Below are 25456 nucleotides of genomic sequence, written 5' to 3'. Positions count from 1 at the left end.
CTGTTAAATAAATGCGGTACAATATTTCTCCATGGAGTATACAGTCCCCGACAAAAGTCTTGTCGCTTACCGAAGTTGTTGGAACAACAAATAATAACTTGACTTGATCAATTGGAATCTGAAATGACTTATATGAAAGGCAAAGGCCTCTGGATTATGTGTATTGTACCAAAATAAGGTTTTGTATCATTCATTGAGTTTTATCATTTAATTAGAACAGAAAGGTCAGATTTGGCTTGGACAAAAGTCTTGTTGTGCCTTTAAATGATTCAACCAATCACAGATTAGAGCTTCACCTGTGACAAATACTGTAACTAACACATTCCCAGGTGCGTATAAAAAGAACCCCAGCACACCAGACCTTCATCTGAAGTGCAACCTGACCTCTCACAACATGCCAAAGATTCAACCACAGATCAAAGTGCTGATCATCAAGAACCTGAAGACCAAGTCTGCTGCTGAGGTGGCAGACATCTTCAGTGTATCCAAACGTCAAGTGGAGAGGAGAAGAAAACAATTTGAAGAAACTGCTGAAGTTCATGACAAGCCCAGGTCAGGCAGACCCCGTAAGACAACTGTTCGAGAGGACCGTTTGTTGCTTCGACAGTCCAGGGCCAGCCCTTTTTCAACTGCAGCAGAGCTGCATGAGAAGTGGTCACCAGAAACCCCTGTATCTCGAAGAACAGTTTGTCGAATTCTCTCACGCAGTGGTCTCCATGGCCAAATTAGTGCTCAGAAGCCAGCATTAAACAGAAGGCAACTAAAAAATCGTGTTGCATTTGCAAAGGCCCACAGCTTGGTGAAAGGATGGACAGAGGAAAAGTGGCAGAAGGTAGATTTTTCTGATGAATCATCCATTGAACTGCATCCCAAACGCAGCAAATACTGCAGAAGACCCGTTAGAACCCGCATGGACCCAAGATTCACCCAGAAAACAGTCAAGTTTGGTGGAGGAAAAATCATAGTTTGGGGTACATCCAGTATGGGGGTGTGCGAGAGATCTGCAGAGTGGATGGAAACATCAACAGCCTGAAATATCAACAAATTCTTGCTGCCCACTACATTTGAAACCACAAGAGAGGGCAAATTCTTCAGCAGGATGGCGCTCCTCCTCATACTTCAGCCTCCACATCAAAGTTCCTGAAAGCGAAGTAGGTCAAGGTGCTCCAGGATTGGCCAGCCCAGTCACCAGACATGAACATTACTGAGCATGTCTGGGGTAAGATGAAGGAGGAGGCTTGGAAGATGAAACCCAAGAATCTTGATGAACTCTGGGAGTCCTGCTAGACTGCTTTCTTTGCCATTCCAGATGACTTCATCAATAAATTATTTGAGGTGTATGGATGCAGTCCTCCAAGGTCATGGGGGGTCATACACGATATTAATTATTTTTCCCAAGGGACCATAGCTTTATGCTGTGATGTTATTGTAGCATGTTTGTGTATTCAAAATAAAATACAATTTCTACCGTACATTTTTTTTGTATGCGACAAGACTTTTGTCCAAGCTAAATCTGACCTTTCTGTTCTAATTAAATGATAAAACTCAATGAATGATACAAAACCTTATTTTGGTACAATACACATAATCCAGAGGCCTTTGCCTTTCATATAAGCCATTTCAGATTCCAATTGATCAACTACAAGTCAAGTTATTATTTGTTGTTCCAACAACTTCGGTAAGCGACAAGACTTTTGTCGGGGACTGTAGTGGATTAGAAGTATAAAGCAGCATAAACACGGAGACAACTGAAGAAAATTGCAAGAATCTCAAAACCGTACTAAAGCACTGTTGCTTCCCTTCACTGTCACAATTTAGATAATTTGAAAATCAAGATGAAACCATTTCTGAGGAATAATCAGGCATTCAGCCACGGATGAGATGAGGTGTATTTCATTAGGAATGTTTATTCATTTATGATCTATTTTCAGTATTTTATTGCATTTTTATTGTATTGTTATTGTGTTTATTTTATGAAAGCCCACCTGGAGACAAGCACTGCAAATTAAATGCTGTGATTTGTGGAATTATTCAGCTCAGTGAATTTTCTATTCGCATGTCTCTGTCCAAGTAAACAGAAGAGACCGAGTTGGATGACATACAACAACCAAAATGCAGGACATGTGCCACAGACTAACAGTATTCTGTAATAATAAGGCTGTTAAACATGTTTCTTTAATGTTTCATTACAATTTTTCCTTTACAACCAAGGAAGGAAGCCATGCACTCTTGTTTAGACGCCATCTGATTCTGTTTCCACAAGAATTTGTTGATATTTCAGCAGAAATCCGATGATTCCAAGTGAAAGTTTTATCCAAGGTCTCTGTTTTGTCAAATTGAGGATTGCAGAATCGACTTTGACAGGCAGCAAAGAAAAGAAAAAAATAATAGTGCTGTACGTCAGCACTGAAACCTGATCAACACATCTCAGTTGAGCAGGACGTGGTGAGACAGCAGACTCAAGCTTGCTGGAAGATTTGGATTGTCTCAAATGTGAGGTGTTAGGGGAGGTAGACACCCTGAGGCTCACACAGGGCTACGAGGAAAAACATGGTGTTCTGGCACCTGTTGATGTCCTGGAGCACATGGAGAAGCTGAAGGAGCTGTTGGCCCGAGGGAAGGAGACTCACTGGCAGCCTCTGCAACGCACCAAGGTCACCCTGCCTCCAGTTTAGCTCAGCACCAGGGGAGTACATCAGAAACACAGGACCAGGCTCTTCAGCTCTATAGGCAACACCAGGGTTTGTAGACAGACAGCAGCTAAGGCTGCAGCTCAGCCTGGCTAAAAAGACAGAAATCTGACCTTGTGTTCTGAACCATCACAGCCACACACCCCACCAACAGGCCTTCAATGTAAGAGTGAGCAAGCAATGATTAGTATTAAGCTGGTAATAGCAACTCTGAGATGTGCCCTCACAGTCCTAAAAGCACCTTCTGTTTTCCAAAAACTGTCACCTTGAGCCAATCAAATCAGTGTTATTACACCAGAGCTTGACGTAAATCAGAGCCAAAGTCAGAGAGTCAGAAGGCGAGTCTGACCCCTCTAGCACTGATGCTTCCTCTCTCTTGTCTTTTTTATCTCCATTTATCTTCATTGACTGACTTTGGCTGCAGATGCTGCTGATGCAGTGTGAGGATGTGTCAGCATCAGTTAATCTGACTCAATTTTGCTCCAAGAAAAAGTACAATTTTCCCAAAAGATTTCTCAAATCGTCTGCTGGAAGTCAAACTTTTTAACAGAAAGTATTTCTGCTGTTTTTGAGCTGCTTACAAAGCTGAATTGGACAGAACTCTCACAATGTCTCACAGTTGCCCCACTGTGATGGAGGGAGACCCAGAAGAGAAAGAGGGAAAAAAAAGAACCCCTGCTTCTATTCTCTTATGTGGAGCTGGGATGAAATGTTGAACATGTCTCGACATTTTACCTTCATCTCATCAACATAGTCTGAATTTGAAATTCTGGAACATGAAATTCAAGTGGAGCACTTCATCTTTTACTGAGTGGATGCAAAGTGAGCAAGGACAAGGACCAGGGTCTGAACAGCACTGTCAGAAAATAATTACAAAAGCACGCATCCGGAGATAAAATGAAAATGTTTCATACTTTCTTTTCACTACAAGACATGACCAGTGGAATGTAATCAAAATCAGGCCTAACACCATCTGAACTTCCAATATTAAAACCTTGTACTCTGTGAAACTACTTCTTTCAAATTGCAAGATGTATTATTCTAAAGATAATGACTGCAGAGACTCCTGTTCATGCATGTGAGATATGTATTTCTGTGAAAACTGTTATACAGTGTTATACTTTCACAGTTTTTGAGGCATCTTGAAAAAGAAAAAAAATTCTTTTGCCTTTGAAAGCAAGCCCTGCGGTGCAGAAATTATTGCAGTGTGTAAAGGCACACGCATAAAGGCACAATACCAGCAGCATGGTGCTCCATAAACGCACCGAGTGCAGCTGTAACCTGAAAGCTCCACTGCTGCACAAAAATAACAAGCAACACGCGTGCAGGAGCTGATAGCAACAGCCGACATGATTGAACTCATGAGCTAGAATAAGACTGTATGAATATAAACATGAGACAGCCATGGGCAACAGAAAGGGGAGGGAGGAAAAAAAATAAAGAATTTCACTGAGTAATTTAAAGCACTGGGCAATTTCTAACATCCACAAGCAATCCTAAGTTTTCTAAAGACTGAGGGGAAACTGGCAAATACAAAGTGTGAGGTAGTGATGCACTGCGCTCACCCACACACACACACACACACACACACTTATTAAGCAGATCAGTGAGGAAGAACGGATGGATGAAAGGAAGTACATCAGCAAAGAAATGGATCCTATATTTCACATACTTATCTACATATCTATCTGTAATATTCATCCATCCATTGTCTATACTGCTTATCCGTTGGGTCGCGGGGGGCTGGAGCCAATCCCAGCTGACACTGGGCGAGAGGCGGGCACACCCTGGACTGGTCGGTAGTCAATCAGAGGGCCGACACAGAGACAGAAAACCATTCACGCTCACACCTACGGGCAATTTAGAGTCACCAATTAACCTGCATGTCTTTGGACTGCGGGAGGAAACCGGAACACCCGGGGGAAACCCACACAAGCACCGGGAGAACATGCAAACTCCACACAGAAAGGTTCAAGGCTCAAACCACAATCCTGCCAATGGTTTAGAACCTGGAGCCTTCTTGCTGTGAGGCAAAAGTGCTAAATCACAGCACCACCGTGCTGCCCAAGTAATATCTATATTTATCCAATTCAGTTTGGTATCTAAACTGAAAAAACATTTTAAATCAAACCAAAAAACAAGAGAAAACATAAAAACGATATGCCAAAAAAAATATGCTAACACTTGGCACTTATCACTAAACACAAAGTCCATCTGTGGCTGATGGGAATGTGATTCGTTTTTCAAGTCAGGGGGTCACCGGGGACGTTTCACTCAAAATCACAAATGTTAACCTCATGGTGGAACTAAAGACAAGAGTAAAAGACAGTATGATTCATCTTCTAGTGACCATAAATGTCCATAATTTCATGGCGATCCATCCAGTAGTTGAGATATTTCAGTCTAGACCAAAGTGGCGTATCTATAAACTCATAGTACCATTCATAGCGTCAGGCAGTTTCTATGTAATTCAGCATCAAATTAGCTTAAAGAAAAAGACAGATAATAGGAAAAAATCTCTCCACGCTACAAAGCCATCTTCACAGCAGTGTCCTTCTCTACACCAACAGACAGCCTGAGAGTCTTTTGAAAACCTTGTGCTGTGCTTAAAGTCCGGGTGGCAGCCTTCGTCTGACCCCTCACCTGGAAGCAGCAATCACGTCTTTCTGCTCCCGACTGAGCGGACTTGCCTCCTATCACTAACCCTGGTAGTGTCATTAACCCCCTGACTCCTCCAAAACTCCAATCACACAAAATTACACACAAACAGTCCAAGTGCACTTCCCCACCTGCTTTTGAAAGGACTACTTTCTGAGAGGTCACAACATTTGTGCCAGCACAGCTCCAATTTCAGCTCCATCAACCAGGATCAGACGGTGAAATTATTGTGCTACTAAAAGCCGTTCATCATCTAGTGACCATGAGACAGCCCAGTTCTCCCTCACTGTTTAGCAGGGATTCATCTGATTTCTTCCTCTTGTCCTCATTTATACTGGTTATATTGTATTAGATATATGGTGTTAAATGCACAAAAATTCAAATCTAATCCCAAACAGTTACAAACAGCTTCAGATTCAACTTGTAATACACAAATTAAATTTTTGATCAGTGCGATGTAACTGAAGCACAGAAATTGTAATGAATGCAGTTCAACTCCAGGCTCTGAGGGTACAAATATCACCATCTCTTCGCTGCTTTCTCTGCCTTTTTGATTCCAGCTGCAGCTTAAATCACCAAACAGCATCTCAAACTGCACTTAGGCTAATTCCCCAGAGAGGAACCCTGCATTACTCTCCCCACTTTTCCTCTAAGTCCCACGCTCGCCTGCATGCTCTCTCTCTCTGTCATCATTGCTAAAATAAATCAAAGCTACAATAATTCATGAGTGTTAAGAGTGTGTGTGCATGCAAGAGTGTGTGTATAGGGGACTGAGGGTCTGATTTTTACAGAGCAAGAGGATTTTTGAGCAGCGTTAACTCCATTTTACTGCTGTATGTGCAGATAGAAGACAGGAAACGAAAAATAAAGAATCTGGCTTTTCACTCCCATAGAGAAGAAAGTCTAAAAATCACGTTACTGACAATGAATGAATATATGAATTAGGCTATTGCTCTCGACAGTAATCAAATAATGGTTAGCAAGAGATTTATGAGATCCGAGACAGCACTTGTTCTCAGTGAAGATGAAAGGCAGAAGAGGTTTATATGCAGCAGTGTTAATATGACTTCTGAAAATACGCATTAGCAGCAAAAAACTGCAGTGAGGAACCACATACGGCAATCAGTGTGGATTTAAATTTTCCAATCTCCAAACTGGCTTGAAGGGGGATGAAAGTTAATGAGGTTTCCTGTCAACAAAGACTTCAGTGTGGCAGCCTGATCTCTGGGCACCGTGAGTCACTCTGCTGCATTCGCTTTGGTGACTTGTATTTTTTTTCAAAGGTCCGGGCCACCAGCTGGGTCGGATTTATCATAACTATCAAACATGCGGCTCATGGTTGTCAGCTTGAGGACAAGATGTTAACAAATTCAGTCTCACTGGAGGTGCGTTTGATGCTAAAAGTCATTCAGCAAATATGAAATGCAATACAAGACCTTTAACTTGATAAATGAAGAAGAAAAACCATAGCATTTTTCTCAGTAATACAGTGTGCAAACAGTAATGAAACAAAACAAACTAGATCAGTACAGACATACTGCCGACTGGCAAAAACACACACACACACACACACACACACACACACACACAGAGAGTACAGAATAAACAGCCTTTTCTATTTATGTCAATGTTTTAAAAAGGGAAAGCACTGTCTGAACATTTGCTAACAATATCTAAACTATATGCATCACATTCCCCTTCATAGTCAGTTTTCTTACATGGCACCCCTCTCCCGTGTCCACCCACATACACTCACCGGCAAGCACTCCTGCCATGTAAAGCAGACTTATTCGTAAGATGCCGTGGACCATCTCCAAAGGAACGCCAATCATCAGCTGCAGTAAAGCATTAAACCCCAGCTGCTCCAACCTGTGGAGAGAGCACAGAAACATATTTGTACCTCCCAAACGCTGTGCATTCTCTGCAACAACCAACCAGATTTAAACCAAACCGGTCCTGCAGAAACGCGGTACTTGGAGTTTGGTGAACGTACCCAACGTGCATGAACATGTAGCTGAAGAAGCGCCACACTTGTGCACGGTGGCCGGGATGGTAGACCAGTGGGCTTTTCATGAAGTCAGGCTGATAGGTCTGCAACACCCACTTGTTTAGCATGATGCCGTAGCACATGAACACGATGATCTGCAACAGACAGAGAAATGGCACCAAACTGTCAGTTCTTGCTGACATACTCATTACACACTGTCTCTGCAGACTGCTGGGACAAAGGTGGAAATTGTGCTGCAAAACAAAACTCATTGTGCTTTATGAAAGTCTTGTGACATTTTCTTCTCTGTCTGTATTCCTCAGCTGATGCTTATTAGACTTGTGGAGACAATTACTGCCCACAGAAAAGAAACCCGGCACATCTGGTTCAATTCCATTAATTTCTTTTCATAGAATAATGATTCATTGTCTCTGTGAATTGAAATAAATGTGAACCGTTATTATCACAACCTCATTGTCGTTACAGGCCATTCAATGCCATTTGGAGGCATTATGAGAGCACTTGGCTTTCTTTCCCTAGAATTATGATGATTTCAGGGGAAAAGGTTGAAGTTTTGTTGAGAAGCTGTAGGTTATTTTCGCCACTTAATCCCCAACCATTCAACAGTGGTCCGTGAGGGCGCCTGTGTTAGTGGCTCTCTTTTTTCCAAATGAGTATAATAGGTCATTTAATGCCACCGTGGTGGCCACGGTGTTTACTGACCCGGTTTCCAAGTTCCAAAATCAGTGTCTGGAAAAAAAAATCCTTGCATGCAGGCTGACTGAGGGTTTCAGCTCGGAGGAATGGCATTAAATGCACCCACTAAGCCCCTGACTCCCAAATGGGTTACCAGCTCATATTGAGCTCACAGTAAAAGCGTGTGATCAAAGGCAGAAAATCTTTTCAGTGGGTCTGAAGCGAGCGACTGAGCTAACAGAACAGTTTAAAGTCAGCGCTGTGGGTTGGCAGCATATACTAAAATATTGCAGGCCAAAAATGTTCTAGGAACATTTGAATTGGTGGGCTGCTTAATAGTGTGTATTCAGTTCAGTGTCGATGGCGTCACCTCCTAAATCTAGTGGCTTCAATTACTTTTCAGATTCAGATTTTTCCGGTGAAAACCATGAATTGCCGAATCTGTTGTTTCTGAATTTGAATGTTGGAGGATCAAGTGCTTCTTACTGGATTGAAAAACTTTAAACTTTGAGGTAAATCAACTGTTGAGAAAAACTCTTGGATTACCTGGAAAATGTATCATTAAAAAGCTTTTTATTATAAAAAGTTGAGTTTTCTAGAGATATATGGTTAATGACAGGATAATGACACCACAGACACTTGTATATGCCATGATGCATTGCAGTAGATTATACTACCCAACATTAGTTAAATTTACCTCAACCTTAAAATGTACATTGATGCACCAGCAATATTAATAGTAAAACATTGTCAGGGACCATACTACAGAGTGAGTACATTTACTTTTGATGCTTAAATTTTGCTGATGATTCTCACATAAATCAACTGGTTTGTACTGTATTGGTTTGAATGCAGGACATTTACTTGTAGTGTAGTATTTTTACAGTCTGATAATATTATTTTGTTAAGAATATTTCTTCTGTCACTGCCTAAATCTCACCTGTACAATGGTGACAATGGCGATGAAGACAGGTGGAGGACAAAGGCGGTTCTGGTGGAAGTACCAGCGTCTGTCCGTCTCGCAGGGCAGGATCTCGTAGGCCACATAGCGAACGAAACGCTTGTACAGACCCAGCCCCGTCTCGTCTAGCAGGATCTCCCTCTGCAGAGTGCGGCGGCCATTGGCGATGGCCCGTCGGAAACTGCTGGAGCGCTTACTGCTCATCTGAGGAAAAGATAAAAAGAAACATGAAAGTATCACCCTCAAGAGTTCATTACAATATCTTGTGGGCAACTGCTTGGATTTTAAATAGACTCTGAGAATCGTTTTCCAAATTAGACTGATGGGAGTTGCCATGACACATTTTCACTTTATTTGAAGGAACAGTCCAACATTTTGGGAAATATGCTGACTTGCTTTCTTGATCAAGACTGCTCTCATGCTTGCACATTAAATTTGAAGCTATAACCAGCATGTGGTTAGCTTAGTACAGCATGTTTAACTTCCTGAAGTCTTGACATGACTGTGAGGTCGCCTGGCAGGCAGTTACTTCTCCACGCCAAGAAATTGTCAAAAAGTTTGCACATAATCCCTGGTAAAACTGCAACCTGTCATATTCATGTTTTGGTTTTTGTACAGATAAACAAAGAAGATATAACAATTGGTGGTGGTAGGTAGATTTTGCCAAGCTAGCCGTTTGCAGTCTTTATGCTAAGCTAAGTTAGCTAAACCAGCTTCTAGGTGTAGCCTTATATTTCTGGACAAATATGACAGTTGTAACAATCTTAAAAGCCACGTTTCCCTTTGGGTGACTTTAAGGAATCAGCAGACAGCTTTGCATTCATTTGCCGTGTTTGTTGTTTGCTTAATGACTTGATGTCTTTTTTGCAATAAACTTGTCTCGAATTGTTTTATGAACGTTGCTGTCAGCAGCTGGATGACACCTTACCAAGATGAGCAGATCTCATCATCGCCTGCTGCAGATTTTTTCATTTTAGCAATTAAATCCTCAACTTTCTTCATGCTAAGTGGATCAAACATCAGTAAAAGAGGATTGCTTCCTCTCATATAATCTCAGGGAAGCTCATCAGTGTGACTAATCACCCGAGATGGGGAGCCAACAATCATAAAGTACTGATTTCACAAGGGACAGCATGGCAGTTTATGTAAGTTTTACTTTTATGATCAAATATTGAGTGGTGGTGACACTTTAATCTTATTTCAGGATTTGTTCTGTTGTTCTGACAGGCTTCAGTAAACAGTGAAGTTTGTCTTTTTTTGTGATGCATTCAAGCGGGTACTTCTTTTTTGTATGCACTTTTGACTTTATTTTCAACTTTTCATTATTTACTTTTTTAATGTGTAACTACTGGAAATCACTTATTCCAAACAAACCTAAACTAAGATGACTGAGAACAGACTGTATTACCTATCAGCATTTTAAAACTGCTCAAGTCTTCTTGTTTCTCTGACAGTCTCTTCAGTCCCATCGGTGTCACACAGAGATAAAAGACAGATGCTAGTACTCAAAGTATTTTACAGATGTTTGGTACAAATAGTCTATATGGCAGCTGAGTGTGTTAAAATCTGTTTTTACTCTAACTAATGCAGAAATTAGGAGGTAAAAACAGCACTTACTGCTTAATAAATCTGGAGAAAGTGTGTTTATTTAAGTTGTGTTTTATCTCAGCAATGATTAAAATATTAATATCAAAGCCATGTTACATGTATAAACAACTGGTGATCACTTTTATGCCGCAAGAGAGATGACGGAACTGCAGCTGAATATTCATAGCTGATAAGAAACTTCAATAATATATAAGTGTTTTTTGATTTAGACAGAATGTAAGCATGACTGCCGGCAGGGTTCATTGCAGCTCAGACATCATAACAAATGGGCCATTGAAGTGATTTTGCCCTTGAAAAGTAAATCTTTGTTCAGACGAACTATTGCATGGAAAGGAAGAAAGCGTGTGTATGTGAATGCGTGTGTGTGCATTCACGTTATCACAGACCGCAGGTTTGCTTGGTGAGCAGGAGCTCTGCAGCTGACTGCAGGCCAGCGGGACCAGCTCTTGATAAGTTCTTTAATAGAGGCTTAGGATGAAAACTATCCTAATGCCACTATTTTGACAGCCGAGGCAGAGAACCGTCAGGATGACAACACAGAGACTTCTTTTACGGCAGAGTTACCACTGAAAATACTGTCTGACCAGCTACCCAGAGCAAGATCCTTTAGAGTCAGTATTGGCACTTCTTACATTAAATGTGCATGCTTCACACATAAGAATTACTTAATGGCTGATACTCAGCGGTACTGCCAGATGCCTGAAGTCCCCGAAGTAGCTAAAACAATACAGATCCTTTGAGGACAACCGGCTGACTGAGCAATTATCTCTAAATCAAAGTATGTTTTGTGGTGTGACATTTTCTGAAAATTAGTTTCCAGGAAAGGCAGTGAAGGAAAAAAGATCGGGGACGTGGGCAGGAGCAGCTGCTGTTAACAGTATGAATTCAGAACAGCAGACATTATGCCTGAGTTTCTCATAATAGTAACCTTAGAGAATATGGCAGCGTGTTGAAGTGTATTGAAACGTCATATGGGGGCCTGTAGGAAGTACAGCCCACCATTAAAGTACACCATACGTAGCTCATTAGCCACGTCCTGCTGCTTGTAGACTCATTATATGTAGGCAGAGCAGGGGGCACACTAAAAGAGGCTGTGGGTCAATAGCTACAAAAGCTAATGAGCTAAATATACCGAAGGACAAAGACTGTAAATAAATTAGCAAATAATGAAGAAGTAATGAACAGATTGCTCTACAAATGGAGCAGCTGCCTTTTTCTCTTTTTGAGAAATGACAGAAAAGAAATAGCAGCCAAATAAGTTAGCAAAGCAAGACATGGTAACTACCCTAACTGTGGGTAATTATGACACTGGTGGTTGTACAGTAAGGGTGTGAGGGCCTGTTGCACAGTGATAACCAGAACGACGTTGAGCTGGGCTGCTGGCTCTCCCACAGATGGAGGGATGCATATTTAGTATGGAAATCAGGCCTGGAAAATGCAATTATGCTATACTTGAGGCCAAGAGTGAAAGCAGAAGAGGAGTTGAGGGACATTAGGAGGCAGAAAGGGGGAAATTAAGGGGAAGGTGAGATGTCTGCCTGGGCGATTCATGGATTTTTAAAGCTGCCAATTATCAGAGAAGGTGAGACATCTCCCTTCTTATTCCAAATGTCTTCATATTGTTGAATTCAAATTGAAAAAGTGTGTCTTTATGTGAATGTGGAATAGAGGGAGGTTAAGAGATGTAAATATAATTGCGTTTGCTTCCTCTGTTGGATTTCTTCTTTAAATAAAGTCACTGTTTCTGAGTCTGTTTCATCTGTATTTGGCTCGGTGACAAGACACCTGCCACCTTTACACTTTGCACTGTATTCTCTCCCATTCATACTGCCTCTGTGAAAACGTGTTCCCAGGAGACACGGCTAAGCACAGCTGTCATTTTTCTCTGCCACGAGGGACCGACGCCTCTAAAGTGAGCATTAGCAGGCTTTTGATGTGACGACAGGAGAGAGACGACGAACAGACAATAAGCCAAAACTTGAGATAACGCACCAAGGGGAGCGACGGAGCAAGCTGCACGGAAAAATCACATGACATCAAATTTAGCGTTGGAGGGGGAGACCTCTGACTTGTGTACCGGTAACGGTGGAAGTTCCCTGACGGAACAACGTTTGCCAGGGAATAATTGATGCTGAAGCTAAAAGCACAAAGATGAAGATAGTATTCCCCTTAAGGGATGGCTGACTGGGCCAAACTGACAGCAGTGTGTGTGTGTGTGTGTGAAACAGCGAGGGTCCATCCTCCTCCTCTTGGTAGCTGTGTGTTGCCTACTGTACATGCTGCTCTCAGCTCTAGTCAATTGTCCTTGATGGATTAATTAGCCACACCACATGGTCGATACCTCACAGCTCAATACTAATTAGTAATAACAATTTAAAAAATGCGGTTTAAAGGCCATTCAAGCATCTGCACTGCAGACACACAAGAAATCCATAAATTATTCTGATCTTGCTCAGAATTTATGATGGTGTCCATTTTGTACTCACCTTTGTTGACACATGCACAATAAATCATTTATCCTCACTGGAATATTAGAGGACTGTGCCAATTAACCGAGCTTACATAGTGATTCACCAGCACCATACTAACAGTGTCATTATACCCATTTACTATCTAATTTGTGAGTCATTCAGAAGACCAAAATCCTTCTCTCCCTGGCGCTCACACCCTCCCTCTCTGAGACATGTACACTTGTGCACTCTCACAGCAGAATCTAAATCACTGTGGATCTCAGCCACGCTGATTCTACCCTGACCCAGATACTCAGGTTCTTTCTTGCCCAAATCCTTTTAAAATGAGAGTCCACCTTTTTTCACACAGCGGTTTGTGGCCACAGCCATTCCTTCATGGTTTAATCATTGCAGTGCTAAAACTTGGGAGAAAAACAAACCTTCACTCCAGGACACTTAAGCAAAGTGCATCACTTTTAGCTGACAACCCATCTAGAACAGAAAGCCTTGACTGGAGTTTTGTGTGGGATGGGATGCTGATAGGTAACATCTGTGTCCCTGGAGACACAGATGCTCTGTGGGCACTTAATGTGACTTAAAATTACTTGAAAACTTGAAAATACTGTATGTCAACTTCTTACAGAGTGTCTCTTGACGGGACTGTGGGAGAAATTCTGATCTCTGCAAGTGTCCCAGTTCTTACAATACTGCTTCAAATGTGACAAAAGACTCAGTTTAAAGCAGAGCCTCTGAATACATTTTGCATAAACATTTCTCTAGCTTTACCTCCTGAGGGAACAGAAAATTTAAGAGCAACATTTGGGCAGAAGGGTAAAAATCAAGGCACAAAGCAACAGTCTTAAAATCCTCCAACATGAACAAAGACAATCCCCTGCCATAATCTCTAAAATACACCCGCTACCCGTGTAATTAACCATGGCAGCCATTTTGGATCTCCGTCGAACATTAGCTAAATTACCACCCGAAGGAAAACAATGACACACTTCTTCAAGTACACAGCTGGTATATGATAGCATCAGAGGACTCTCTTTAAAGAAATCAATATGTGCAATTACACGAATCCGACTTCAGGAACTGGCCTGGTTTTACCCTCAATTCATAAACAGATGTTCATCTGTCACAGAAGCCCTACCATGTGTGAACTTTGGCACCTCGGGTGCCTCTTAACCTCCTGCCTTGGCAAAACCCCTGTGTGTAATTGTGTGGAAATATGTCACCACATGCAAAATGTGCACTGGTTGTTTTGCTGTGTGGGATTAATAGTCAGATACATACCTATACTCTGTCAGTGTGTGTGTGTGTGTGTGTGTGTTCCCCAAGGGAGATTTTAGGAGAGCGTTACTTATTCACCCCTCTGGCTGAACTGATGGAGTTCTCTGGCTATGATCACCCTGCATGAAAGATGAGCTGAACACGAACGATGTCAGAGACAGTCTTGTACTTGCACACTCACACACACAAACACACCAAAACGCCAGAGAAGCTGTTGCCTGACGGTGCGATTCAAACATTTACACCCACTGAGGTCGAGAGAAGCAGCATGGATTCACGGCTGCACTCAGTGAATGTAGAACAAATCACAGAAATGTTGTGCACACTCGTTGGAGACACAAGTGAGAGAATTCGCAACAGCTTGTGGGCTGAAAGCATTGAAAACACACACACACACACACACACACGCGCTCTGGCCATTTTAATATGGTGCCGGGGAGTTCCATCTTCCACTGAGGCCAGACCACAAATCAATACAGACCCCAGACTTTAGGCATAGTCTATGATATAATGGCAGCACTGAACTTTCCAAATCAAAACACGACTGTCATCTGTCACACACCGTGGAGTGCTACTATAAATCTGCCTGAGACACAGAGATGGAGAAGAGAGAAGTGTCAGACAAACAAACTAAAGAACAACTACAGAAGAAGGGGAAGCTGCAGACGCTTAGATTAAAATTTTAAGTCAGAGAGGAAAGTAGAGGAGCGGAGAAAGAAGGCCTGAAGCATGCGTTGATGACCTGGTTAAAAATGTCATGCTACATGCGGCACTTTCCCTGTGGCAGCCTGGAGCTCATCCCAGAGAACAGAGACCTGCAGAGCTCACGCATCACATGCTGCATGACGGTAGGCCAGACTCACATCAACATTCGAAATATGCTCTAAATTAGTCAGCAAATCTGTACTGGCAGTGCTCATGTGTATGAATGAGAGTCTGTCTGCCTTTGAGACAGGGCACGTATACCAGGGGGAGGGGAGCAGTGAGACAGCCAGGGAGGAAGTAGGTGGCTGCATTAATTAATAATAAAATGCTTGAAAGCGCTTGTATGTAAATTGTATGCATCGCACAGTACAGTGTGGGTACGGCCTGTGTGCGTTCATATGTGTGGATCACAAATCTTTAAAATCAGACCTGGGGTCGATATCTGTGTGAGGCTGGGCGTACTCAAATTACCTCAGATTACTGCCTGCTACTACCAATGCTGGGCTAATCGAAAGTAATTTGCATTTGGCTGATGGGCAATTTTAAAACTGTCTCACTGATGCTGTCGGAGGCGAGGCAGGGTTTTTTTTTTCTTCTCCCAACATATGCTCACAAGGAGTATAGAATGAAAGAGGAGGAAATGAGATCTGAGGGTTTAAGGAGACAGGTTCAAAGAAGGGGGGATAATATTACATGGTTTGAGGAAGGGAGGGTGGAAGATGAGGATGCACTCAAATGAGATGGATCAAAAAAGACACAACACAAACACAACACTTCAGCAGTGGCAGATAGCTGTACTCTTCCAGGAAAGAGGGCTGTGGGAGCAGCACCTCTACACTGACTTCTCTGTAGTGGCAGAGACTCCAGAAATGGGACCTGCTCCAAACTAAGTGGCCTCATGTGGCCTTCATTACAAACCATGGGCCGCACAACAGAAGGGGAGAGAAGGAGATTAACAGAAAGATGCAGATAAATAGAGAGACAAAGGAGAGGGGAAAATGAGCTTGAGAATGTGAAAATGTACCAGGAACTGCATTGCATTGTAATAATCTCAGTGCATACACCCGTATGGAGCTTGGAGCTGAAGGGAGGTGATCATCTATGCACTCGTGGAGAATCACCCTGTCACATATACAGACCCACATGAATTTCTAATGGAAGCAATTGAATAAACTGTAAGCATAGATGGGTGAGGAGGTGGGGAATGAAGAGCCTGACCTCACTGTCAAAACAGAGGCTTAGGACAAAAACTAACTTAGAACCAGAAATCTGCAGCAGCAGCTTAGAGAATCTAGTAGTGCACGCAGTATCACATCAGTGTATATAGCCTATTCTTGCACAGTATTATTTTTAATATATTAATGTCTGAATGTAACCGTACAACATCAGTTCTGATAAATAAAATTTGTAGCTTTAATGCCGTGGCTCTGTCAGTGTGGTGTGGGTGTTTTCTAGTACTTGCTGTGTGCGGCTTTGTGAGGTTAAGTGTCTGGATTTAGCGACACATTAACTGGAAAGATTGATCCCCCTTTTGCAGGACGACGACCTGAATGGTTGAGTCAATTTTCGCCACTGCGGAGCTTGCTGGCTCTGTCTGAATCAATTCTGTAACCTTTCTGAAATCCAACAAAAGTGGGTGTATGTGTGGAAATTTGGTTCTGCACTGCAGGACATGAAAAGCCTCATGCGACTCCCTCTGCATTACTATGTGCATCTGCGTACTGCGAATCTGGTTTCTACTCACCAGCTCGATGAGCTCCTGGTAGCACACCTGTCCCTCTTCATTGCTCTGGACCAGGGCTAACAGCATGTCCAGTTTGGACGGGTCCAGCTGCAGCTCATGGTGCTCCACCAAGCTGGTGAAGTTCTCCACTGCGATGAAACCGGTGTTCTCTGGGTCCAGCTGGAAAAACAACAGCCAACTCTTAGACCACTGCTATAAAAACTGCATTGGTGATGACAATTGTTTTGAGGATGCTGTTTCTGTTATGCATCCTGATTTTTTAATTAGCATCACTGCAGAGATGAAGTGTCAGGTTTCCCAGAGGGAGGATGCAGCAGTAATAGGCAGCTCACACATATACACACAGACACAACAGATACTCATAAAGACAAAAGAGAGCCACAGGGCTAACGGCATGAGCCTAGACAGTGACACTAGTATTAATTAAGCTGTGTTGCCTCTATGCTTTTGAAAGAATTAGACCTGCCTTAAGAAAAAGCCCCATTCAACCTCATTAAAGGAGCAGGTCCGTCAAAGTAAACAGCAGAGTGGTTGTTGTTGTTGGAAGCAGCAAGACAAAACAAGCGGGCATGCCATTCTAATACGCAGTGACCTGCAATTTCCCTGAAAAAAAAAAAAAAATCCCTCTGCATTAAATGAGGTTGACTTTTCGGTCTTTGTTTCTGAGTGGATGCTTCATTTAACTGTGTGAGCTCGTCCTTGGTCACATTTGCGGCTCGTAGTCAGTGTGGTTTTTATAATCACCACTCACTCACTCGCTCACTGAGACCCTGTGGGTTATTACTGCTGATGTCTGTATGCCAGTGCTGCTCCTCGTAATTGATTTACGCGAGAGAGTGTAGTTGTCTGAAATAGTGCCTGGTTAAAAATGGCTTGTTAAGTATAGGGTGTGTATCTATGCTTGGTGTATGTAATGTGTTTTTTTTGGGCGGCAGCTTCACCTGCTTATTACTTGATTTTCTTCCCCTTACCTTCTGCTCTTAAATGCATTCAATTGCTCTGCAATGGAGCGTTAATTTTTTCATGCCAGCTCTCCTTAGTACATCTGATTGTGTTTGTGAATATGTGCCTGAGGACAAACTGGAGCAGTACAAAGAGACCACATGGGAAGAGCCCTTGCTGCTTCTCATTTTACTGTTTCCTGAATGCTAACACAGCCTCATTAGGTTTCAAATAGTAAACCAATAGCCTCTTGTTGCCTCGGGGAGCAGTGAGCTTTCAGATGTTGCGTCAGTGTGGAGTCAGATGTGCTGCTTCATCGTTGCCCATGTCATGGGTCCACGAGAAGAAACCCATCTGGGCCGCCTTAGTATGGCCCTGGCCTGCTCTGACATGGTAAGACAAAGGTGTTTCGTCAGCTGCATGAGAAGCGCGGCATTAAACTACGCTGCGCCGTGTCAGTCTCCACTGCAGGAGGCTCAAAGCTTAAAGCTCTACCGCTCAACTGATGAGCAAAGATCAATTGGGAAATCCAATGGTGTGAGAGTGTGTGCGTGCAACTCATTGTGCACGTTTTACCCGTGTGTGCTCAGCTTCCCCTACACAGTTTACAGTTTGTTTTTAATCATTTAGTTGAAACACAAACATCCCTTTAATTCCACCTATGTGATTTTTTTCAATCCCTTGAAAACTTATGTATGCAGTCACCTGGGAGAGAATCGTGGAGGAAGGAACTAATGTGTAATGTGTGTGTGTTTTCGCACTGCTAGTTGATGCAGTGAAGGGATTTTGTTAGTTTTGATACTTTTATAATATTCTGTACACTAAAGTGACTCAGCAGCAGAAAAGAAAAAAAGCTTTTAACCAATATTAACTAAGCTTCTGCACACACATAGCCATTGCTGTCTCTAGGGCATTAGTGATGCCACTCTTTATGTTACATGCATTATTTAAGGGAAGACTGTTGATAAATGAAGGGCAAATTCCTTACAATATTTGACCATCTCCCTCTTGTCCATTGTCACTCACAAATGTCAGTATAATCTCAACACTCACCTCCCGAGCCTGACAGCCAGCAGTGTCAAGGCAGTGTGGAATGCACATAAAACCAAATTTGTGGGAAAAAAAATGAACCAAGATGGGAAAGAAACCGGGCTCAGATCTATTTTTAGATAATCCCCTTAACTGTGTGTTCCACGGACGTTTGTTAAAACACGGCCCTGTTCTCCCCTTGAGGCTCGCAGAGCAAAATGGTGCAGATATGGCATTTGTGATGTGTAGGGTTCCGACATGTGGGGAATACATGAGGGGAGAGAAAGCACAAAAAAGAGAGTAGACAGGCAAAAGGTGAAAAATGGGATGCGGCAGTGGGTGGTCGGTGGGCTGATGAAATGAAAGAAACAAAAAATGATTAAGTTAAAGGAACGGTAGAGGGAGGAGGAGGTATGAAAGGAAAGGCGAGACGAACAGAGGCAGCCAGACAGAAATGAAACAAAGATGCACAGAGAATAAAAATGCCTTGCCACTGTCTGTTATTCTGTGCATCTGCCTAACCCAGCAGTCTGGCAGTGAGTCCTCTTCTTCTCTTTCCTATAAGAGGGCTGTGACACACTCCAGTGCTCTGCATTCACTTTCCACAGAGGGGAGATAGATCAGATTCTAATGTGCTCCTGGCTCAGCCCGGGCTGACAGGGGGAACAGAGAGCCACACTGGAGACGTCTGATTACTGTCAGCCTCCATATGTCAGCACATCACTACACATACAGCAGCAGCACAGACACCGCGACATACTGTATATGGCTGTGCACATTTACGTAAACCAAGCGCTGACACTGAGCTGTCATACTGCACAGATACCGTTCTCATCGTCGTCTGACCTTATTCAGGAGGAATGTTACACAGGGGAGTCTGTCTGGTGAGGATACACGGAGGTGGAGGATTGGTTCTTGTAGCCAATTAGGGTTATCAATTAGTGAGATGAGCTACACTGAGATGAATGAGTGTTGGCAACAAGAGCCTGTTTTTTTTTTTCTTGGGCAGGTTGGCGACGAGCGTGAACGAGGGGGGAGAGACGGAAAAAAAAAAACGAGAAAAGGCGCTGAGAGGGAAGCAGTTATTGAAGCGATCCAACACTGGTGAGGGCGACACTTTGACAAGCTGCATGCGTTGCTATGGTTACCCGTCGCCTTTCTTGCATTTTCCCCGTTTCCCCCACCCCTCCCCAACATATTGGCGTTTGAGAGGCAAAAGGAAGACACAAAAAGGGGGAGAGAAAGAGACGATAAAAGGAGGAAAGGGAAAATAGAATACAGATGGATGGAAAGAGGCCAATGAGATGAGAATAAGGTGGTAATAAGACGAAGGCAAGGTTTAGATGTAAAGGGAGGCGGGCCGGGAGATTATGGCTGGAAGGTGGAGGTGTTAAGGCAGGGAGGCAAGGCATGGGATGAAAATGTATACATGAGTACGAGGAGGAGGAGGAGGAGGAGGAGGAGGAGTGGAATGCTGACTGCAGGGGAATGATCTCAGTGTTAACCCTCGGGACCTCTATTACCTTCAGCGCAGCGACTCCGACTGACCCCAGCCCACGACAGAATTATCAGTCTGTTCCACAGAGGCTCAAGAGTGAACCCTCCAGCCCGGGGACAAAGTACAAAACCCAGGTATGATAGAAGTACATCCAGTGGACTGAAACACAGCCAGTCCTACCGTCCCACCTGCAGAAGACTGACACACAACCAGTGACAAGGCCCTCAGTATGTATGTAGCACCAGCAGAGATGTAGCTAAACCTGCTGACACATCATATGGAGCAGAGAGCAGAGATGATAAAGATTCCCTGGTTACACTTTGCATGAATGAGGAATTTTTCACTATTTTCTGACGCTATATACACTAAAAGATTAATTAAGTAGCCCTATATCTCCAAAATAGCTTTTCCTTTGAATAGTGATAACAGGAATTCAGCTGACTTGAGGAATCCATATCAGTACACACCTCTATTAATTACCATGTGGTCAGATACATCGAAATATACTGAAAATAAATTACTCCCAACAAAACACGACAAAAGACTGACCATAGGCAGACTGAGAAGATGTAAACTGAAGCACTAGCAAAGTACACCTATCATTTTTATAATACATAAAGCTTGAGAGGTTGACTGAGGTTATTGAATGAACAGTGTTTACTCTTTGGAAGATGGTGATTATAACTCCCAAGAGGAGGGCGTGCAGCACCGGCACTGGTCTGCTTACCAGTCTCAGTGGCACAGTGCCAATACTACAGACTACTTTGGTCTCAGAACAAGACTGTCAAGCTTGAACATGGCTGTGTATCAGCAGAGGGCAGTGGCATTTACAGGGCAGACTGCATTTGCATGGCATCAGATAAAACCCCCTTTGAATTGCTTCTGATGCCCTCAGGACTCAGTGGTGTTCACCAACAACTGGGCCACTGACTGTAATTATTACAATACATGTTGTGCCCTGCTGTTACCATCATTACACTCCCACTTTACCACTGTGGCGCTGCAATGTGACGGCCCTCAGATCCAAACCACCCCCTCCACGAGCGGAGACTCCAGAAGAGAGAGACCCGAGGAATTTTCCGTGATGCAAATAATCATCTAACTACATTTCCTGGCGTTTAAACACAGTACAGCCAGCGACATTTTCAAACACACATCAATGCAAATTAGCATCAGAGAATGATTAAAGGGGACGGTGAATAGGAGCCTTATTCTTTCAACTTGACATAAATATGTCAGAATAGCATTCAGAACCCCAAGTCCTTCTGGGAGAGATATAAATAAGCCAGGAAAGACATGAGAGAGACATGGGAAAATATTCACCAAACTAATGACAGCATGCTTTGGTGGCTAAGTGCTGCCGACCATCAAGTTGCCTTATCAGTGGTGCTGCAATAGAAACTGCGTCTGTGGGTGAATTCTCTGATCATGAGCATATGTGTGAGCCCGCATAGGCCAGAAATATCCTGAGCTCAGCATTGCAACCTCTTGCAGACAAAGACTAATAAACTCACTCATGTTGCCACCGTTGCTTTCTCTTTCTCTTGCCCTGCAGCATTTTCATGTGGTTCAGTGTGACAGGGCTGCAAATGCCCCCTCTCCTTTAGACCTGCAGAGCTCATACGAACTAAGCATGTCCAGTTTTCTTTGAGGCAAAACATCTCATAGTGATTTAGGAAAGCTACGGGATACCCTGAAAACATTAAAGTTTAGAGTCTTTAACATTGTAATTTGTGTTTGATTGAAGGATATTCTGGACCAGTGCTACCTTAAATCAATTTTTTTTATAAAAAGGTGTAAAGTTGCAGGGTTAAAACCCTAAACTATAACAACCTAGACAGTGACGGTGACCCAGTAACCCTTTTCCTTTACAAATGTCTGCACCTAGATGCCCTCAAGCAAAGCACTTGACCTCCAACTGCTGTGGGTTTATTTGGAGGCCGGTGGGACACTGCGGTTGTTGTGGGAAGCCTCCAGTGAATGTGACAATTTACATCCGGAGGGCAGAACTACAAAAAAATGAGACATGCGCTGCAAACATTTTCCTGAATAAGGGTGGGAATAAAAGTGCCCGATGTTTGGGCAGACAACAGGCTTTGCTAAAAACAAGCTTGCCTGCTCACAGTCCAAAAGCTGTTGGCAGATTTCTCTTCATTCTAGTTTAATTAGAGAGACCTTTTCCAAATCAAAGGCCGGCATATGGAGTCCCAAAGGTGGAAAATGCCTGTCGTCAGCCAGTGTGAGTGATTTGGTCTAGACTTGAGCTTAATAGCACTACAGTCTGCTCAACTGTGGCCTTGCAAACTGTCTATATGAACATACTGGCACAAGCAGAGTAAACCCCACGATCAATAAAGCAACCAACCATTTACAATGTGGAAATGTTGGCTTCATCTCTAGCCCAAAGACCTGCTACACCGAAAATGGATATTGACACAGATGAGTCAGTCTCTTTGATACCGCATTAGAACGCGTTTATGAAGGAATGTGTGATGTGGAGGTACCACTAAGTAGTTGTTATCACTGAAGTGCTTATACAGCAAGTGACTCACCAGCATGGCCACAGAGCACCTTCTCACTCAACCCACACAGGCTTCCTCAACTTGTTAGAAAAACACACACATTCATAAAAATGCAACTGTGCCCATGATCACAGACACACACACATTCCTCCCAAGGTTCTTAAGTCTATTGATCAATATGTTGCTGATGGGCCACTCGTGACCCCTAAAGCAGATAATCGATTTCTCCCTCTTGGATAGAATGATTGCCCAATCTATCTGTCAGTCAGCCCAGACCCCTATAGACCAATTCATCATCAAAAATTCATCATCAAGACAAATGAGACAAATACAAGACATGAAAGAGAGCTGGAACTACACACACACACACAATCATATGTCTTGAAGAGGCACTAGCCAAACATACACACGCTTTCTGGGTAGAATCTGCCTTCAAATCTATTTTGGTTTGTTCATTTTGGAGATGGTAGACCAAAACTTAACCAAAACATAGATCTGACTGGACAGTGAAAACAGCAGTTTGGGTAGAGGACCCAAAAAAAAAAAACAGATGTCAAGACAAATATTTTTCACTGGCCTACATACGACCACTAACGCTGTGTTTTCAGCAGCAGGGCTGAAAAAGAAGACCAAAGTTTAAAGCCACATAACAGCCGATTTTTCTAAAAGAAACCCGTGACCTGGACTTCACTGGAACTGCCTTGTTATTCTTACACTCTTTGGTTCTTGTGACATTAAGATGATAAGATTGGGCATGCGTTCAACACAGAAAGGAATTCAACAAAACATAAAACATTCACAGTACAGACACAAAAATCCATGCACGTGCATCATGTGAGCTGCTATCGCTACTGCAGCAGCAGATTAGAATATGATTCTTGAAAGAGAGGATGCCCCAATCAATTTATCTATACATCCATCCATACTATATATGCATCCATCTATTTGCACACACACCCCGTCCTCCCTCCCTCCTTTCCAGAAACCATGACATGATGTCCCCCCCTCCTGCTGTGGCTCATGATCTCACATTCTCGGGGCCCACATGGCTCCATGATGCTTGCATCCATCGTGGTGTCTCACGCTCTCTTTTTGCTCGTACAAACAGCCCCTGCCATCAATCCTAACATCAGCTCTCACCCCAGCCTCCACGTCTCAATCCCTGGATAGGCGGCGAGGTGGCCAGGAGACCGTAACCATAGAAACCTCTGCCGCTGCTTGCTCACTCGCTTACCTGCTCTTGTATGAGCTGAAACAGGGAGCTTCTATCCATATACTGGCCAGGGAGGTGAGAGGAGCCGCCGAGGACAAGGGCATAGGGAGGAGCAGGGGAGGAGTGGTGGTGGTGGTGGTGGTAAGGATGGGATAAGGTGGAGGGGTTTTGGTTGAGGTAGCAGCTGGTGCCTAAATTGTAGCGTCAGGCTCCTTTGTAGCTGCTGCGTCCCCCCCCTTGGTGATGGAGAAAGCCTGGTGAGCTTGGTCCCTGGTTTTTCCTTGCTGGTGGTGTCGCTGAAGTAAGAACCGGTGCTGTGTGGCTCTGTGTTGGTGCTGAGAGGTGCGGACGGCGGTGCAAATGGGCCGTGGCTCTGCTCTGTGCCAGTGCAGCGTGGCGCGGCAGTAAACCCAGCTTCAGCAGACGACAGGCAGGCACGCAGGCAAGGCAGATCCAGCAGCTCTCATTCACTCTCCTCCTCCTCCTCCTCACTCTCCTCTATCCCATTGCACTGACTGCTACCTCTCTCTCTCTCTTCCCTCTCCTCATACACACACTGCGCCGCCTGCATACCAATGAGGCAGGGGAGGGAGGTGGCCTCTCTCTTCCAATTGAAGGAGGGGAAGGAGTGGCCATGTGCTGCGGCTCCTCTCCTCGCTACAAGTAAGGCATCTCAGGGAGGGAGCAGGGGATGGGCTCCACTGCGGCTTTGCGCTTACTACTGGCACAGACCCCCCCACACACACATGTCTGGTCTGTTACTGACAGGGACATGCACAAACCCACACACTGTAAACAAGACAAAAGCCAATAATACACAGGCAAATGGTGAAATGCTAGCCATGCGATGATTGTGTTCATTTTAGGGTTACAGAAGACAAACAAATTTGAACGGCATGGAAGACATGTGAAACAGCATGATATCAATAGCACTAATCACCCCACTATAGACTGCTCTGCAACCCTTTACATCTCTGCACTAATTGTAAGCACTGGTATATGAGCACATTGTATGCACTGCTGCACAATCAAGCATGCTCCCATCCCTAACACACATGCACAAACCTAGAATTGAAGTAAACTGTTTGGATGGCTCACTGATCCCCCATTAAGCTCAAACGAATACCACTGCAACAATAACACAAGACCAGAATCCTCGATACAATAGTTCATTATCAGTAATACCACAACAAGGGCTCTTTTTATGTTAATCGGATGCATAATAAAGAGACTGGTATGCAGGGAGCAGAGCAAGGGGGTCAGAACATGCAAACGCTGCCCGTGTGGGCGGCAAGCAGTGGTGGTGCTTGATTTTATTGAAATCCCCTTTAAAAGGTGTTTTCTTTCTGCACAAATCCGCAGTGACCCCTCCTCCTCAGGACAATGGTGATGAGGAGGAGGAGGAGGAGGAAGCAGCTAGGGCATGTAAATCTTAACTCATATAAAAAGTGAGAGAGCCT

The 25456-nt window shown here is 43.5% G+C and overlaps 1 protein-coding gene across 1 annotated transcript in view; it reads right to left on the bottom strand.

Annotated features, from left to right (window-relative positions):
• The window catches only part of rhbdl1 (rhomboid, veinlet-like 1 (Drosophila)), a 39335-nt gene extending 15279 nt beyond the window's left edge, over nucleotides 1–24056 (bottom strand). Inside the window, exons 1-6 of the mRNA XM_070852326.1 lie at nucleotides 24018–24056; nucleotides 22671–22673; nucleotides 16793–16951; nucleotides 8972–9196; nucleotides 7342–7490; nucleotides 7105–7217 (exon numbers count right to left, since the gene is read on the bottom strand). Coding sequence (XP_070708427.1) covers nucleotides 7105–7217; nucleotides 7342–7490; nucleotides 8972–9196; nucleotides 16793–16951; nucleotides 22671–22673; nucleotides 24018–24056 — 688 coding nt within the window. The remainder of the gene's footprint in view (nucleotides 1–7104; nucleotides 7218–7341; nucleotides 7491–8971; nucleotides 9197–16792; nucleotides 16952–22670; nucleotides 22674–24017) is intronic.
• Between the last annotated feature and the right edge of the window lie 1400 nt (nucleotides 24057–25456).

The sequence above is a fragment of the Pempheris klunzingeri genome, chromosome 20 (genome assembly GCF_042242105.1).
Source record: "Pempheris klunzingeri isolate RE-2024b chromosome 20, fPemKlu1.hap1, whole genome shotgun sequence".
Taxonomy (NCBI): Eukaryota; Metazoa; Chordata; class Actinopteri; order Acropomatiformes; family Pempheridae; genus Pempheris; species Pempheris klunzingeri.
Note: the sequence above shows the minus strand (reverse complement) of the source record. Positions and strands in the feature narration are given on the sequence as shown.